The sequence below is a fragment of the Chelmon rostratus genome, chromosome 24 (genome assembly GCF_017976325.1).
Source record: "Chelmon rostratus isolate fCheRos1 chromosome 24, fCheRos1.pri, whole genome shotgun sequence".
Taxonomy (NCBI): domain Eukaryota; kingdom Metazoa; phylum Chordata; class Actinopteri; order Chaetodontiformes; family Chaetodontidae; genus Chelmon; species Chelmon rostratus.
In genome coordinates this window covers 7,693,479-7,711,842 of record NC_055681.1, presented here as the reverse complement: position 1 = coordinate 7,711,842, position 18,364 = coordinate 7,693,479, and the positions used below count along the sequence as shown (strand labels likewise).

At 42.5% G+C, this 18,364-nt stretch overlaps 1 protein-coding gene across 1 annotated transcript; it reads right to left on the bottom strand.

Annotated features, from left to right (window-relative positions):
- Window positions 1-733: 733 nt before the first annotated feature.
- On the bottom strand, window positions 734-18,148 carry sh3bp4a (SH3-domain binding protein 4a). Its single transcript, XM_041966189.1, has 4 exons — window positions 17,997-18,148; window positions 15,185-17,538; window positions 3,348-3,536; window positions 734-2,846 (listed from the first exon to the last, which is right to left on the bottom strand). Exons 1-4 carry the CDS (start codon window positions 18,118-18,120, stop codon window positions 2,622-2,624), a joined length of 2,892 nt encoding a protein of 963 aa, XP_041822123.1. The 5' UTR covers window positions 18,121-18,148; the 3' UTR covers window positions 734-2,621.
- Between the last annotated feature and the right edge of the window lie 216 nt (window positions 18,149-18,364).

Genomic DNA, 18,364 nt, shown 5'->3' with positions numbered 1-18,364 from the left:
CCGACACGAAGAACACCTTCACTTAATGAAGGCTCCTGTGCAGAGGGAATCACAGTCGGGGTTTGAATTTGATTTGCAAATTCACGGAGGTGAAACAAACTCATCAACCCTTTGCTGCGTCTCTGAGGAGTCTCCAGAGTCAGATGAGAAAATGGATGTCAGTTTCACCTCTGTGCATCCAGTGCAGACACGCTGTGTGTCCTGGATATGTTTATCTTAGCGTAGCACAAAGACTGGCAAAATGAGACATTATGGCCGCATGTTTTGGAGAAAACATGAGAGTAAAATCACATTAATGCCACAAATGGTGTAAATGTATCACATCATCATTGAGAGTGCAAAACAAAAACTCTGACAACATATTTTATTAGTTTTTGGAATCAAACTAGCAGAAAATAATCATACCTTCAGGATACAATTCCAGTCAAAGTCAATAATCAGTAATATTGAATTATCCCTGGATCGAGGGTTTGACGACAAACAAGCAAACATTTCAAAATATCAGTTAGACTATCTTATCAAAGTATATTTTGAGTTTGCTGCTACAAACTGTGCATTCGTTGTAGCTCGAGGCGTGTTCGTTGAAAGACCTTCATAAAGATGCAGAAGCCTGTGATGGGAGGAATCATGCCAAACCTAAAAAATAATCAAACCTCAGGAGATATGAGAAAAAATGTTTTTATGATGTTCAATTCAAAATCAAACACTGTAATATCATTACAATTTTCTGCTTTATTGAAACCTTCTGCACAGAAACACTGAACAGACTTCAGATCTGCGACCTGTCACAGGTGACGCAAGATCACTCAAGAACGTATCAATACTCATCGGCGTTAAGTACAAATATATAATCTCCTCACACATATTCTGTTCAGACCATGTTCATATTCCAAACAGACACAGGAACACTGCAGCAGTCACAAAACATGTTGAAAAGAAACAAGAAAAAAACAATGAGTGAAATGAAAACAGACGCAGGAACGAACAATAAAAGCATCAAAGCTGAGTGATTATACTCATAAAATCAGAGACAAAAGGCGTATTGAAAAACAAATTGAACAAAAACGAGATATTTTCTGATACTTTTCAGTTTAAAGTCACATTTCATTTATTTAAGCGATGGTGGACTGCAACAGCTAATGTGACTTTAATTAAAACACAAACCCTCCTTCAGTACCTCCATTTAAAAGTACCACAAGAGAAAGATTAGTGATGCTGCACACCGTGAGAGAGTTCCAAACTTACATGAAAAACGTGACCTTTAGCTGGAATTGCTAGTTGTAATGAATTTTCCATCCAGTCATCATGGTGGAGTGCACTGGTTGCACAAATATATGTAGTTCCATCTTTATCACATAGTAGTTGACAAATCAAATCTGGAAAATATTCAATGCACTTAATGCAATGCAAGAAATCCTAACTAACTAGGGCACAGGGAACTGGATTTGGATGTTGGGCAAAAAACTCAAGCGTCCATGTTTAATTTTTATTCTTTGTTTTCAGATGAACAGAACATGCTCTGGTCGTAGACTGCAGCATTGTTACACCGGATGAAATATGATGGACAAGACTTGCACACAAGGGAAATCCAAGCACAAGAATACTCTGTTGATAATACATCATCTGTATTCTTCTGCAAGTATAAAAGTATAGAAATATATCTTGCATAAACTAATATACTGTACCTTTACTGCATGGACAACACTGAGTCACATGTAAGTTAGCACTGAGCTAACTGTTTTTGGCAAGCTAATTACTGACAAATGATCTCAATGCTTGAACGTATGAAACAACTTCTGATTTATTTTCTTTGATTTGTTTTAAACATCTGCTCTACCAGTGAAAGAATAAAAACTGCCAGTCAGAAATGGAGGGAAAGGTTGTTGCGGGGGTCAAATCAGCTTTCAAAGATGGAGGAAAGGTCAAAGTTCACAGTATATGTGGTTATGCACTGTAGTGGTTTAGGTCTCTGCTGTTGTCCTGAGGGTGAAGGAAAAAGACTGTACAGAGAGGATGTGACAGAAAGCGGAAATTATACAAGCTGTAATGCAGTGAAGCAAAATAAGAAGAGAAAAGTGTGAGACAGGAAGGGAAAATGTAATAATGTCGGAAAACAAACCACAGAGAAAGACGACATAAAAAAGACAGAAAGATATATGTCTAAAGAGAAAAGACAGAAAGCGATTCAGACAAAGGGTGAGGTAGAAAAGAGATGAAGAGTGAAGCGAAAAAGAAAGCAGGACAAACAAGAGGCATAAAAACAGACAGAGGCAGATCCTCCAGTTTCACATTGACTTATCCAATGATAGAACTCATCCAATGGCATTTCTACATCTGGCGCTTACTGAGAACCAATCGGTGGTGCCAGGATACCGATCCAAGACTACAAATACGAGACCAGGACGTGAAAGTCTGACCTGAAGATCGAAGGCTGAGGAAAGAGATTAACCGGACACCCTGAACCGGTCAAAGATCCCTGACATCCTTCCCAAACTTTGTGTCCTGTTGAACCGTCAATGAATGTTCGCCATCATCAACTGAACTCCACAGATGAATTTTAGGGCTAAGAAGTACTGAGTTCCACAAGACAACCCTCGTGTTCTCCAGGTGGATGAACTTGATCAAACGGCGAAATCTCCGTATCCCGTGGGACAGAAGGCGGCACTGCGGAGCGTATCGAGGCAGTTGACGAGGATTAGCGTGCCGGTCAGGTGCTTCCACCTCTTGGTGATGGGGTTCCTCATCTTGTCCAGGCCGAGGTGGAGCTCCTGGATCACATCTCGGTAGCTGTCCCCCACGTGGGCGGCCCAGGTCAGGAGGAAGTCGTAGGCTGGCTTCCACATGCACTGAGGGGTTGGGATCGGGGTCACAGGGAGAGAAGAGGAAGAGTTTAGGAACATCCAGGAGGCAACAGATTGGACCAACTTTCATTGTCTTTGCTTTCAGAGGTTCTGCCCCATTCTGCCTGTTTCTATAGAAACTGCATGAGGTGAGAGAGGTGCATGCCGGCGTTGGCTTTTTGTAGCTTGGCTCACTTACCAATCTGGTCAGCACTTGCAGCAGCAGTGGCTGTGACACAGCTCGTTGAGGCAATTGAGGTACTTTAAAGCCTTACTGCCTGATTGCTGCATGCTGCTGCAGACATGATGCACATACTTTTAGAGTGAATGTGACTCACACTTCCTGAGGAGATCATTAAATAAAGTATAGGCTAAAATAAAAAGACTGTAGTTGTCGCTCGCAGCTTGCTCACTGACCCCATGACACTACGCTTCCTGTTTATGTTTTTCAAACGTGGCAGAGGGTGTAGTTATTTTTTTTGTACAATATGTTCTCAGGTCTCTCACCTCATTGTCCAATAGTCCGTTCTTGTCTCGGTGTGGAGCCTCGTAAGCCTCCATCTGCTGTCTGGACACTCGAGCGAGTTTGTCGGCCAGTTCCCTCCACCGGGATGCCACCTCCACCGCCGTGGTCAGCAAGACAAAATCCAGGACCAGTCTGGCAACCAGACCCTGGCAGTCCATCTTCAGCAACGCCTGATGGGGGAACAGGAGACAGTTTTCTTTAGATAAGAATATCTTTACTCCCATTCTGGACCTTTTCTACTTTTTAGAGTTTTACATAAAGAGAGTTTTAAAGCTCTGCCCTGGTAATGTTCATGATTCATCAGATTTACCCGGCTTGAAACCACTGTTCTAGTCTCTAGTCCAATCAGTGCGCCTTTCAGCTTCCCACAAGGGCTGAACAGCAAACATAAAAGCTTAAAACACGGTTCTTAGAGAAAAAACAACCTTCTTTATGGCTGTGTGTATGAATATAATCCTTAACCTCCTGTAAGTAGTCATGTCCCTCAGGCTGCTGCTGTAAATATGTTCTTACTCAGCTAACCCGGTTAAATGAGGGTTAGAAAATACTGAGCATTAACAAAAGCAGCTGACTGGAAAATACACCGCAGGCGACATTTGCTTCTCTTTTTTCCTTGAAAACAGGCACAGCGGACGCTGAGGCATTTTCTTTTCACCAAGCCCAAAAAGTGCAGCGTGTGCGTGTGTGCGTCCATCCAGAGATAAGATTTTGGTTCAGAAAAGCAGCGTCGTACACACACAAACACACACTTCAAAGTGATGCACTGTCCTGTGGTGATACCTTTCAGGCTCTTTGCAGGGGAGGTTTTCCTTCGCTGCCAGCCCCAGAAAGCTCCAAGCAAGCGGACACGCTCACCCTTAACTAGGCCCACCAGGGGTGTGATATGAGTTTACGCAAGATAATTCAAACTAGACACAAAATCATGCATATAAAGTGCAAATAAAACCAGCGTGGAGACCACACACGAGCTGCATTCATTAACTTCGCAAGATCACCCTGTTGGAAGCTGATGACTGGCAGCCAGTACACCCAATCAAAATGTCGGTAGTGGAATCCAGCACAGCAGACAGAGGAAGCAGCAGAGGTCAAAAGGACACACTGAATGGAGGTTTTCATGTTACGCTCCGTTCACACACATGAACTCAAACACTAGAGAGGCCACGGGATGCCATTCATTGTCAAGTGAAGCTCGAAAACATGCTAACGCTGCCCAACGTGCGTCAAGACTCAAAAGAAACTTTATGCACACGTCCTCTGGTGACAAGCAACTTGAATTTCAGAAAGACGTTGGTGTTTGCTGCAAATTTTGCTTCTATTTGTTTGTCTTGCAGCAGAGATTGAATATTCTTTCACTACGTCTCTGTGTAGTAGGTTTTACTGTGGCAGGGTCTGCCATTCCTGTGATGGATTCAGGTTGTCTTCAAACACTCCAATGATTCACAGGAAGTGACACAGAGTGTAATCCAGCCATACTTTTTGTAATTTTACCTCATTGATTCTCTGTTCAGCTGGTCAGTTTGTATAGTCTGCTGTTGTGTGAACGAGGAGCCACCCTCTGTGGAAGCTAACAGAGAGCCATTGTATATAAGTTACTGCTTCACATTGCGAGTGGTCAACTGGTGAAACACATGGTCGCTTTTGTACGAAGCAGCCTCAGGAAGAACAGTGTATTTGTCGCAGAGGTTCGCACTGATTGCCACTAAAATGCAGACAAAAGAAAACAGTAATTTCTGCAGCTTTAATTTTTGCGACTTTCTACTGTACCATGCTGTTGTCTGGGAAACGGCTTGTGCTGAGCATTAAGCATAAAATTAGATCATGGTTGCTCAAGGCGTGACGGAGAAACGACAGATGATGACTTTCTCTATTAAAACAACGTGGCACGATGAATCCTCTCAGCCCACGGCTCGTTTGTCAATTTACTGCCCTCAATGGTCGATCATTTCAAATTGCAGTCGGAAAACAGGCAGAAACAACCCGCCGCCAAATCAACCAGGGCTGCAATGATAACTTTAATTAACCATTAATGGAAATTGAATAGGCAAAATAATGACTAGAAACATGTTACTTAACCAATGAACTCCTTCATCGAGTGAAGCTACAGTGGCCACATGATGACAAAGACTCTAATACAAGTACTAATACCACACTTTAAAAAAATACTAAAGTAAAAGTCCTATATTGATGTTATATATGATATTGTGACTCATGCATTCATGTAAAAGCAGGACTTTACTGTTACTAATGATTAAACTAATGATTCTTTTCTTTATGGATTCATCTGTTGATTATTTTCGCCATTAATTGACAGATTGTTTGCGAACAATGCAAAAAACAGTCCAAACCTCAAAATTAGAACAAATAAATTTGAATAATAAAAAGAAAAAGCAGAAAATCGTCACAGTTTTGAAATTGGAGCATAAAATGTTTTTACATAAAAATGACTTGAATAGTTTTCTGTCATGATTCATCGTTCCAGCTGTACTTATATATACTTCTGGGTGGCTTCATTTATAACAAAACATCTTATTCTAGAAGCTCTTCATATGTTTTGTATGTAAAAATCTTGATTTGTAAATGAACTCGTAGCTAAAGCTGTCAGATGACTGTGCTCCTTTCATTTGAGCAGCGTCCACACGGTGAATACTCAGTTCATTAACAGCTTCATCAGATCAGAGGTCAGCGTTGTGTTCAGTGTCGCGTGAAACTTGTGAGTGTTTTGTCTTAATGGCCCTCAGATGGCAGCATTCTGAATGTGAACATGGTGTGATAATATAGAAAAGTAAATGTGTGTGCAGTCGTTGCTTTTATGTAAATCATAAGAAATGAAGAAATGTATGTACGTGACTAAAAAAACCAAAAGAAGAAACCAAATACATGCCTCGACTTAATTTAATGGAGCCCGAGCGGTTTGTAGTGATTCAGCCTCTCTGTCAGTCAGCTGCAGCTTCAAAGCAGCACATGGACACACACACACACACGCGCACACACACACACACACACACACACACACACACACACAGTCTGCAGCCTCCAAAACACTCTAATCTGAATCAAAAAGACCAAATTTCACACTAATTTGTCTCTCACTCAAAATTTAAATTCATGATAAGCATCAATATTTGGGCGCAATAACAAGTTTCCATCACAGCGCTGCAACACTGAGACAATGACACATCACTTTACAGATGTACAAACAGAAAACATGACATGATAGAAAGATCCGAGCGAATATCGGCCATTTTTACTTGAAAATGACAACAAAGATTGAATGAACTGTTGAACTTTTTGCAGGTCCTTCTGTTGATCGACTAACGCTGCAGCTCTAATGTGTCCTGCAATCAGAGGATAAATTGCTGAAAATTGGACAGCATGCAGCCCACATAAGCATCCACACAACAGCTTATGCTCAAACAACAGAACCACCTCACAGGCCATGAAAAGGAGAAGAGCTGCAGCCTCTACTTGACGAGCAGAAGAGTAAAATGTGCTGACCTATTTCTGTTTTTTAATTAAAACTGTGAGAATATCTACAGTGCGCGATAAGGAATCAGTCTGTTTGATGGAACATACAGCATTGATAAAAGTAGCTGGATCAGTTTTTACCAGGATCGTGGTTCACAAAGAGGATGACAAAAGAGGAAAGAGCCACAGTGAGCTGGTTAGATTCACATGAAACCAAACCTCCTGCATGAAATCAAGATAAACTACACCTATTATTCCACTGCTGAACCTGCAAAGTGGGCTCCATTGAAAACCACTGATCTGATCACGGCTGCTCTAAACACCTGCACTAATGGAATCAACTTAATGTATTATTAATCTTTTTTTTTTTTTTTTTTTTTTACCAGTAATTGATTAATTATTAACATCCCTGTGCAGATATTTGTTTGTTTATGTTATTTGGTGCTAAAGTGAAATATCTCAGTATTTCTTCCACCACTGCACAAGACTGCAGGTTGTCGGTTTTCCTCTTTTCACTAAAATTGTTGATAATAAGAAAGATAAAAGACGTCACCGGACTTCATCATCATTTATTGTATAATAGTTAAAGCGTCTCAGTGTCACAGTGTAGTTGGATATTTGAATATGTGTAAGTACTATACATCAGTGTTCGCAGAAGCACATTTAAGATTTAACTTTGAAAAGACAAGACAGGAAGAAGTTTATAATCCTAAAGTCATGTCACTTCCATTTATGAATATAATCTATTTTTACACTCTATTCTACTTTATCTTTCACCTCTTTTGTCTTCTCTGTTATGAACTGCAGCTCTGTGATAAAGTGAATTAACCCGGATAACCTACAAGGAGGGGACTCTTCAAAACCAGCTGACATGATAAATTAACTGTTGCCTAGGCCCCGCCCTCATCCATTAGCCCCACCCCCCTCAGTTACAGTTGCTGCCCCTGTCAAGCTCTCCACTCTTAAACTGCACATATGGAGTTTACAGTGATAGCGGTGCAGATTTATCATCGAAGGTTCTTCGATTCCTCCCAGAAGTGAACAAAAGCAGGCTTCTCATTTCCAGCTGACCCCCTGTAAAAGGGTCTTAAATACGTACTTGACGGCTGCACGCATGATATCATGCTAAAAGACTCAGGCTCAAGCTATATGTCCCAGGTGTTACATTAGCATCCTCAGCAGCTGTTGCACAAAGACGCCATCCTCCAAACTCTTCTTGGAGCCTTGCGCACATCTACATGTCGAGAAACATAAAGCTTGACAGACCTGTAGGTGCTGAGTTACAGCTACTAAGCTTTGATTGGACAGCTGCTGTTTGGGTTTAGTGAAGGGTTAACTGTCTGGTTTTGAACCAGGCACGACACAACAGTCCAGTTTCTCCTCTCCTCTCTCTCTCCCTGTCTGTCTCTATCTCTCTCTACCACCTGGCCGACAAGCACTTTGTCCTCCGCCTGCTGGTTCAGGCTTCAACCAGGTTCCAGTTAAAAATAGATCCAAACGCACTCGTCGGGGGTTCAACACTGCGGCCTGCTCTCTGGAAATGAGCATGATTAGTTCAAATGCAAATCAGGAGCTCTTGTACGTATTGTTTAAGCCGGAAAGGATTAAAGCAGGTGACCCGACAGGAAGGAGTTTGTGCTTCAAAATAAAGGTCAGGGTGTCAGGGAGTGCAAAGAGGTGGAGTCATTTACCTTTAACTCTGATTTTTATTTTTTTTTTTTGCCTTTTTTGGGGAAAAAGACCTCCCTCTGAGACACATATTGCATGCAACAGATGGAGGTTGAAGGTCAGTGGCTTGCTCAAGGGCACTTTGTCAGCTGTTGTTTCATTTCCAGCTGCAGTCATTTACATGTGCAGGTCAGTCCCTCAGTGTAATTCATGTGGGCTTCTTCAATTTGTTTCGCCTTTTTTGGAATTCTGGTCAACCCGGCTCCTTAAACTGGTAAACTGGTGACGTAATGCAACATAAGACAAGGTTCTTACAGTCTGAACCATGTTGTGGTCTCTATGTAATGCCAGAATGGAGAAATGAATCAGCAGCTGCACAACAACATGTTTTCTCTTCATCGATTTCTCTGTTTCCAGACTGGTTGATGCTTCCACATTATTAAATAAAGAAATTGATTCTGTTCTAAAAATAAAAAAAAACAGTCCGCTCCGCGAGAGACTGAAGTGTCTGACAAATATGATAGCGGCGAGCTGCAGGAAGCCCCCGAGCAGCCGGACAGACGGCGCTGACAGCTGACCGAGCGGCTGTCAGCTAAATGAGCTTCACTTCCAAAGGCTTCAACAGGAAGGAGGGAGGAGGGGAGATGATAACATTGACAGGTAGAAAAGAGGAAGAGAGAGAGGAGGAGGAGGAGGCTGAGAGGAAGGCAGAGGGAGAAAAATTAAAAAAGAGAGATAACATGACAAGGAGGACCAGCTTCAAGCCCTTTCTTTGCTCAATGTTTTCATGATGTTTTCAGATGTCAATAATTCATAAACTCTCCCCCAAACGCTCAGCTTTCAGACTGAAAATTAGTAAATGCAACTTTTGCCCTCATGAATGATCACATGTGCTTCACTCAGCAGGAGGTGCAGCAGTGTAAGCTAAAATGTCAAGTTTTCAAAGACTAAAACTAGATTAAAATTGTTCCTGTTAACTTTGAGACCAAAAGACTAAATAAAAAACAGAACTGACACAATTAACTCTGGTTGAAACAACAACGAGTAAAACGAGTGAGATAAAGAGAGAACAGACAGAAGAGGAGCTCAAAAGCAAAAAACCTAAATTTTTTCAGTGAAATTATGTACAAAAGAAGAACAATGATTTTTGGAAAGTCTTTCTGGTAGTTTCAAGCTTCAAACATCTACTTTTAACAGCTTGTTGTCTCGCTGAATGCAAAAAATTAGTCTAGCTTTCAATGTTCTACAGATGTTGCAGAAGCACAGCTGCTCTAAATACAGGATTAGCCGCTGCTGTTTGGTTGAGTTGTCCTGTTAGATGAAGTCTGGCAGGAAGACGAACGCGATTCTCGCTTGCTGCTGTTGAGGAAACACTTTTGCTTTTGACTCTTCGGTTTAGATCAATCACTTTCTTTGTGGAGCAGGTTTCTCAGCAGGAACTGACAGGAGGTTATATTCAAAAAACTGTGTGCTGTGTTGTTTTTACCTGACAAAAAGGCATTTTTCCTGCAAATCTTCCATGTTCCTCTGACACATTACTAGTATGCGGCCCAATAAAGCTGCAGCAGCCAGGTTTGGATAATCTGGTTGGCTGCTTAATATTTATTGCTTAATTAACATGCTGATTTTTATTGGTTGTCACAGGGGATGGAGGCGGCTGTTCGTTTATAAAGAAGTCTAATTTTCCGAGCCGTGGACTCTGTTACTGTTGAGCTTTATGACTAGGTTTTAGATGGGAGCCGACAAGCTGGGGGCTGATAACGTCCCCTGCAGGAGTGATTTGCCCCGCCTCTCTGCGTGGATCTATTATTAAACAACACTCTCCTGGCCTTTCCGCCACTCTCCTCCACTGACAAGCAGAAGGGACTCTCTCATTTGTCCTCTGCCTTCGTAACTGGAGCCACGGCGTTAAAAGATCTGCTGGGGCGGTGTCGGATGCCCCCCGGGCCTTCAGCTCCATCCTGATCAATGCCTGCTCACATTTCACATGAGAACACCTGTCGGCTGTGTGGAAAGAGAGAGGGGGAGGCGTGATGGGCTAAACCCTGAAGACAAACCACCAGCACTTGCAACGCTTTCATTTTTTTATGTTCCAGGCTGTCCAGAGCAGCAATTAAAGCCAGCAAGGTTACAGCTCTGCTTTGAAAGATCCCCACAACTTTTACTTCACAAAAACTACAAGAAAACAAGCATATTTACCTCTTACGCATTTCAATTTTGTCTTATTTTATACCCTCATTTCTCCTTCCACAACTGCACATCTACACATTTTCGCACAAGCTCTGTTTGAGGGGATATTTAGGGATAACTGCGCTAACCAATGCTATTGTGGTCCTGCAGCTAAACTGATTAGCTCAACACGTGTGGTTGAGCCGGAGACTAAAGACACCGAGATTAGCAGAGCTTTGTTTGTGGAGCTACTGTTGAATAAAAACTGGTCTACGAAAAAAAGGTATGGATATATTGGGCGCCATTATGTGAGCAGATTGGCTTCAAATATTGAGAAAAAGTCAATGTATTGAGGTGAGGGCATTCACCATATTCTAATTTTCCTTGTTCTTATTCAGTATCCTGCTCTTACAGTACAAAGAGGGTCTTAATTCTTTCTTTCCCACTTGTATCAGTTCACACATCCCTCCAACCAAACCCATGTCTCTGTGTCTTTGCCTCCTCTCTCATTACAGAAACCTCAGGGGGGACAATGAAGCCACCTCATCTGCCCCACCTTGAGCCTCCTTCTCTGGGTTCCTCCCCACGACACCTCCAAGCTTATACTTCTAATCGACTCCCACTCGACCCTCAGGTCGCCCCGTTGAGATGAAATGATTTCATCCTTTCCGAACACGTTCTGCATACGCAAGCGTTGTGGTCTTTGTTAGTGAAGTGCTCGAACAAGGATCTCGGACACACTGGCCTGACATATTGTTCTCCATGATGTTAGAATTAGACACTCATCCAGAACATTTCACAGATTATCTTGGATTTGGGTATTTTCATCCTGGAAAAGAGCAGGTCTTGACTGGATGAAAGCCTTATTATGAGAGAAAGCACTGAACGCCCTGTTTGCTAATCACGGATTTTGAAGCCAGAGGTTCTCTACATAGGAATGTTTTAGTAACTATTGTATAAGACAAGCTTTTTTTTTTTTTGCTTTGAGGAAAAGATTTAGTAATTCAAGCCTGTGTGACTCACTGGGTCTTGTTCCTGCAGCCTGATGGCAATTTACTGCTCTCCGGGGGAAAATGTTGCAGGGGACACACACACACATATTCACACACATCCTAGAGTGGTTTACAACTGAACTACAGCAGTAAACTAGGCAGTGACTTTTTGCAGCAGGAACACAAGTTTTAAATGTGTCTGGACATAAACCCCAGGAGAAAATCAGCTTAAGGCAACCTGTTCTTTTTCAAAAATGCATCTATTTTTGAGAGAAAACTGGCCTGACTGAGCAACCAGCTGCAGACCTGCACTGATGTTTGAGGAGTGGGTCTGATCGCTTATCATGTGGCAAACAGCGGGTGACTGAGGCATATCAGTTTATGCCCTTTCTCCAAATTCAGATGAATGTTTTTGTCATTATAAGCCGAAAAGGTGGACACACGTTACGAGAGCCAAAATATCCTAAGCCTAAAAAAGAGAGAACCTCGTCAGCCAAGCCCTTAAACTGAAGCTGGGCTGCAAACATTTAGAAAGTTAGTGAAAAATGTTCATCACAATTTCCAGTAGCTGAAGCTGATGCCTTCAAACAATCAATCTTGTCAACGATCAAATTAACCTGCAACTATTTTTACAATCGATTAATCACTTTGAGTGATTTGAAGAAAAACAGTCTGATTTCTTCTTCTTAAATGTGAATATTATTTGGTTTCTTCACTCCTCTGTGTTAAAAAAAAATGAATATTTTTGGGTTGTCGACAAAACACGACATTTGAGGACGTCATGTTGGGCTTTGGGAAACACTGATCGGCATTTTTCACCATTTTCTGACGTTTAATAGACCAAACAACTAATTGATTAATCAAGAAAGTAATTGACAGATTGACGGAAGCCCTAAGCCCAAAGCCCGAAAGGGAGCAGACAAAGATGGTGAAACATAGTGTTGTATGGTTGGAAAATGTGATGTGAATCAGAATTTGGAGACACACAAAGACAACACGCAGCTAACTTGCTTTAACTTTTTACCAGAGATGCCTTCCAGTTTGTGTGTTAGGGCTTGTTTTCTTCATCAATCGATATTAATGGATGAATTTCAGAAAAAAGTGCAAAATTCTCTGAGCTCTATTAGATATTTTCTAACTATTTTGTCTGGCCAACAGCCCAAAACTTCAAAATATTCAATTTACTATCACTTAACATTCAGAAAAGAGCTTTTTTTTTTTTTTTTTTTTTTTTGCTTTGCTTGAATATTTTGTTAAATTTAATAATCAACTAATTGTTTGATGTTGACAAATTGTTTCAGCTTTAATGGGTTCTATGTACTCATCATATACATTTTAACCTCTAATAGATGCTACATTGAGCTTGTGCTCCATTGCGTCATTTTCACCTGTTAAAATCTGATTTGGTGTGAACATCTTGTAAAGCAACATGAGACTAAATGTAATGAAATCATGTTTTGACAACTGGCCCTTAAACTCAGGTGAAACTTTATGTCAATTATGTTAATTCCACATCATGGCAAACAATATATCAGTGTAACACTTGCATGTGCTGGGGCACTTATGGACGGGTCATCAAGGTCAGTGGGACAAATTTCTGTATCGTCCTTAGTGATCAAAGGGTTTCTGACTTCAGAAGAAAATTGCTGGACTTCAATGAAGCACATCTGAGTGTGTCCTCCTTTCATTCCTGGTAAATATATAAAAAAAAAGCAGCTCAGTTGAGGCAAGGATGGAGCCTGGTTCGCTGATAAGAAAGCTGAGGTGCTCTTTGTGCACACCGCAAGTTTAAAGCCTCAGCAGGAGTTGGAGGTAGCCGCCAGAATAAAAGCCTTTATTAAAACATAAAAGCATGCCTACTTTGCTTTAGACGCAGCGAGGTTATGTGGAGGTTACATGACTGAGAGCCAAACAGGGAGAGGTAGCTGCAGGTGAGTTGCGAAGGATAACAGTGCAAGGTAAAAAAGCATGAACAGTGAATGAACAACGCTCTCCTTTACCTCAACAGTTACTGTCAAAGTCTCATTTCGCAAGGCTCTTTACCCCCACCTGCTCTGGTAGCTGCCAGCTGAAACCGCACTGAGCACATCGCTGCAATAAAAGTGCACGCACGTTTCATCAACTCTGCCTGGATAAACAGCAGTTGGAAAATGTACTTTGCTAAAGTACTTTTTGAATAATGGCGTCTGGCGAGGGAAATGTCTCGGGACAATTTTGCTTCCCCCAGGGTGCCGGCGCTGTCGGAGGAGAAAAACACATCGAGGCCTGCGTGCGTTTGCTTGACAGAGTTGTTTTTGCTCAAACTGCAGATGTTAAGTTTTATTTCTATGCTTCCCTTTACAGGATTTTCTCCCCCAACCCTCGCTTTCATTTTTCATGTGATGGCTGTTCCCACTGTGAGCCACCTCAGGCTGTAAGACAAGTTGTTTACCATTCATGTGACTGAGCATAAGGACTGAAATCCTTCCAGCACACGCTCAGATTGTGTCACATTGTCCGACTGCAACACAGGCTTCTGTGTAAAGAAAACATGTTGAGGCATTAATCAATCAGACAGCAGGCGGCTGTTTAGGAAATGAGATATTTGTTGTTTTTAGCTTCTACAAAGCTTACCTAATGATGCACCAGCCATCTGAGGGACACTGATAAAAGTGCTCGGTTTGTAATGTGCATCCTTTGAGAATGAAAGTTGATGCCGCAGTGTTATAGCAATGCCAAACAGTTTTCTTTCTCGTTTATCGGTGCAGTAAATGCTTTTGCTGAGCATGAATGTTTTTTTTGAATAATGTAACATTTGGAAGATATTTGGGGATTGGCTCCAACTGTAAGACTTCATGTACTATATTTCTCTGTTCAAGGACAATTCAGAGACTGTGAGCTTGCTCCACTCTTTCCGAGAAAATAATGAGAAAGCACTTTGTCATAATACTTTATGCTCTGGACGTGCTGTTTTTTCTGTTATATTATCAAATTGACTATATTCAGACTCTATGAACTTGCTATAGGCCTGGGGGATTTAGAGATAAATGACTAATTGAAATTTAGTCCCCATTGGGACTCACACAACAGGCAGTACCCCATTCTTTGTCTATGGGACAGTGACAGATTTTCATCCCCCTAATAAGAACTTCAGAGGTCAGTTTCATATTTTCTCCCTTTAAGAAAAAGGTTGCAGCTTCACAGCACCTGACAGAATAAGGCCAAGGCTCAAGGCTACCTTAAAGCAGCTGTCTGGAGAGTCGCTGTTGCCTTTCCATGACTTTTGTAGCCTTTCTTAGCAAAAAGGCAAAGCTTGGGCATCCGAATTTCCAAGATTCATACCAATTCAACAATTAATAGGAATGGTTTGTTTCTCAGGAAAACATAGGAGCAACTGAGAGAAACAAATCAACTTCCTAACTTTTAGACTTCTGGGTCAGTGAGAAGTGTTACTATCGTTACCAGAGTGCCTATCATAGCCTCTTCTCTGAAAACAAGTCATACAAACATTAAGGCAGTAAAATGAAAGCGTGTTGTGGTCTTACCATCATGAGTTCTCTCTGGAAGGACTTCCTCTCTTTGTTGTCCATGTTCGTACACTCCTCTTTGAGTTTCTCCAGAACCGATGCCACCCTCTCAGGCTCATTGTCCAGCTCAGTCCGACAAAAATAATTCAGAGGCAAATTCCCGTACCCCAAGGCATCTGCAAACGGCCTCCAGTTTCCCACATTCTCCATTAAAACCGTCCGAACGGTTGCGTAGATGTATGTAAGAAATTTGCAAGGCTTCAGTATCTGCTCCAACAGCATTGTGGTCGTTAGGTCCGGCCCACACCAATAAATGGGCTTGACCTTACCCAGAACTAAAACGTTCTTGGCATGCACAAGGCCTATCTTTCCCTGATAGTATCCAATGTACCACTCTTTGGTCCGCAGTTGTCCTCGCAGTTTGATTTTCTCCTCACTGAGCAAAGCAATAACATCCCCCTTCTTATACTCCAGCAAATAAGTACTCTTGTGCTGCCTAATCACTGTTTTGATTAACTTGCCAAATTTAAGGTTGGTAATGCACCGGTCCTGAAATTTTGGATATTTGGAAGTGACAGCCAGTGGCGATAGGACAATCTTATCTACTTCTTTCTTTTTCAGAAACCTCCTCTGTCCCATTACCCTGGCTCCGGTCTTTGGAGGTGGCTGTGGAGTCTGGACGCAGAACTGGGTGAGGATACAGTCGAGGGCATCCTTGACTTGGACCCTGAGAGTGAAATCCGAGATGCTGTTGGGGTTGTGTGATGTGATCATGTACAGCAGCCTGCTAACTTTGCCAAGTTTGACCTGAAATCCCCGAATCACCCCTGCACCCTCACTCGCCTTTACCAGGTAGTTGGACATGTTGGAGTACAATCCCACCTGGAGGTCCTGAGGGTACCCCAGAATGAACTGGTGCTTCCCCCACAGCTGAAGAGCCACTAGTGGTGTGGAACTAGCCTGTCGGCCCACCTCGCTTACCAACAAGGTCTTAGGGGCGCAGTCATGCCCAAACATGGCCACGACTGTTTTGAAGGAAGGGTGGATGTGTTTAGGTCCGTAGACGCCCAGAGTTACTTTCCTCTGCACGTGGTCCCAAACAGTAGTATTATGGCTGATGTACTGTGACTGAACCACAACAGCCACATACATACAAGGCTCTAGACTATCCAACTGCACCTGGACTGTATCTTTGTAAATGTAAGCATTCAGGATCGGCGTGTAAGGCCCTTCTTTGCAGTCGCTGCGAACGCAAAGCACCTCCGCAGTGTGGCAACTCTCCTTCTTGACAGTTACCAATACCTTCATCTCTAACGTGATAAAGGACTTGGTCTCCATATTGCTGAGCTTGATCTCCAACACGGGGCTGACGGTAGAGCAGCGGTCACTGTTGAGCTCCAGAGGAGGATCTAGTAAGGCCTTCATGGAGATCTGTTGATGGTCTCCATGGCTGACATGGCCTTCGGGGATGTGTACACTGATCTGGGTGTCCGGGAGCTGAACAACACCTCCGTTACTGTCCAATCTGCACACAATGTTGGTCTCCACTGGCTGTGTCTGGCCCCATCCAGGACTCTGGCCCAGGGAGTCAAGGTCATGGCAAGACCTGGCTAGCTTTCTGTGGTTCAACCAAGCAGTCCTGAAGTCCTCCCTGCTCTGAAACTGCTCTGGTGAAGGGGCCTTAAGGCCTGTGAAGAATCCTGAAGAGGGTAAGGTTGGATTCGACTGTGCCTGCAGGACTGACAGTTCTGAGAGACTGTGGGAACGTTTACTCCTGAAGAACGGGTTATCCCTGTTGAAGTTGGGTACAACCTCTTGGTCTGGGCTGGTGGGAGTGGTACTGTTAATGAGGCAGGTGCTGAACCCATTGGTCATGATTGTATTAGTGTTAAAGTTGGAGCAAGATGATGGAGATGCCAGTGCATCAAACAGAATAAGGTCTGCTGAGTTCCTTACACCTATATCTTTGCAGTTTTGATCTAACGGACAGTTAAAGGGGTTCACAGAGAAGGGACTGTTGTTGTAAATTGGAGAGGGTTTAAGAGCCATCCCTGTCCATTCCCCCAAACCTCCAAACTCCTTGGAGCCATCCTCGTATCCTTCTCCAAGACTGTCGATCATCCCACTATCGCTAAGCGAAGAGTTCCTGAAGTTGACTGGCTGGACGTAGGCGGCCGGGATGTAACCCATTTCCGTGTTGTTGTGGGCATACCACCACTCTCCACCTGACGTGTCCAGCACATAGAGGTGATCACCTTTGGAGAACTTCAGTGTGGTGAAGCTGCTGGGGCAATAATCCTTTATGGCAACCACTTCCTGTGCAGCTCCATAGGAGGCTGAAGTGTCCAGCCTTAAGGCACTGGGAGAAGGCACTAAAAAGGAAAAAGATCAGGTTCAAGGGTTCATTTTAATACCTCAAAACTTTGCGGAAGCTGAAAAAGATACCTTAATCCTGAAAAACAGAACAGAAAAGCTTGTTTTTAACTACTCTGACTACAACTACAACATTTTCAGATGACTAGGTAAATGTATGAGAAGATGAACTGCATAATTTACTGCATAATTTACTATTTTTAGTTCACCTCATTAGCGTATATGGAGCATGTAAGCAAAGCTGTAATGAAGTGTAACCAGTGAAGTGAAAGAGCCAGAGAAAGAGCAATAATGTTTTCAACAACATGACTGAATAATTTCAATGCAAAAAGACGAGAAGCACAAGATTAAAGAAGCAAATTATTTAACTTCTCGAGATATTGAATGAACTTTGAACGTATAATTTCTAAATATCAACAATGACCTAAAACCAGTTTGGCCACAGTGAAATACTGACCTTTGACATCATTGAGACTGGCTCCAGTGACCCCTTCACTGAGGTCGATGAGCGTCCCTTCAGACTTACAGCGAGGGAGAATGTGGTTGTTGTTCGTCACTCTGATGATCCGATGGGCAGCCATGGCCGGTACTTATTGTAGCATTCATTCATTGGCAGCTTTTCATCTGGACGGGAAACAAACAAAGGATTTCAGGCCGGGAGTCAACCAGCCAGTTTTATACACATCTACATTCTGGTGTTTAGCTGATGCTAAGAGACTTCCCAAGGCAACGCTGGAGTGGCTTAATTTTCTAGATCAATAGCACAGTTAAAGGCCACAAAGGTCAAAGTCACTGTAGCAGAAAATAAGGTTGACAAATATCACT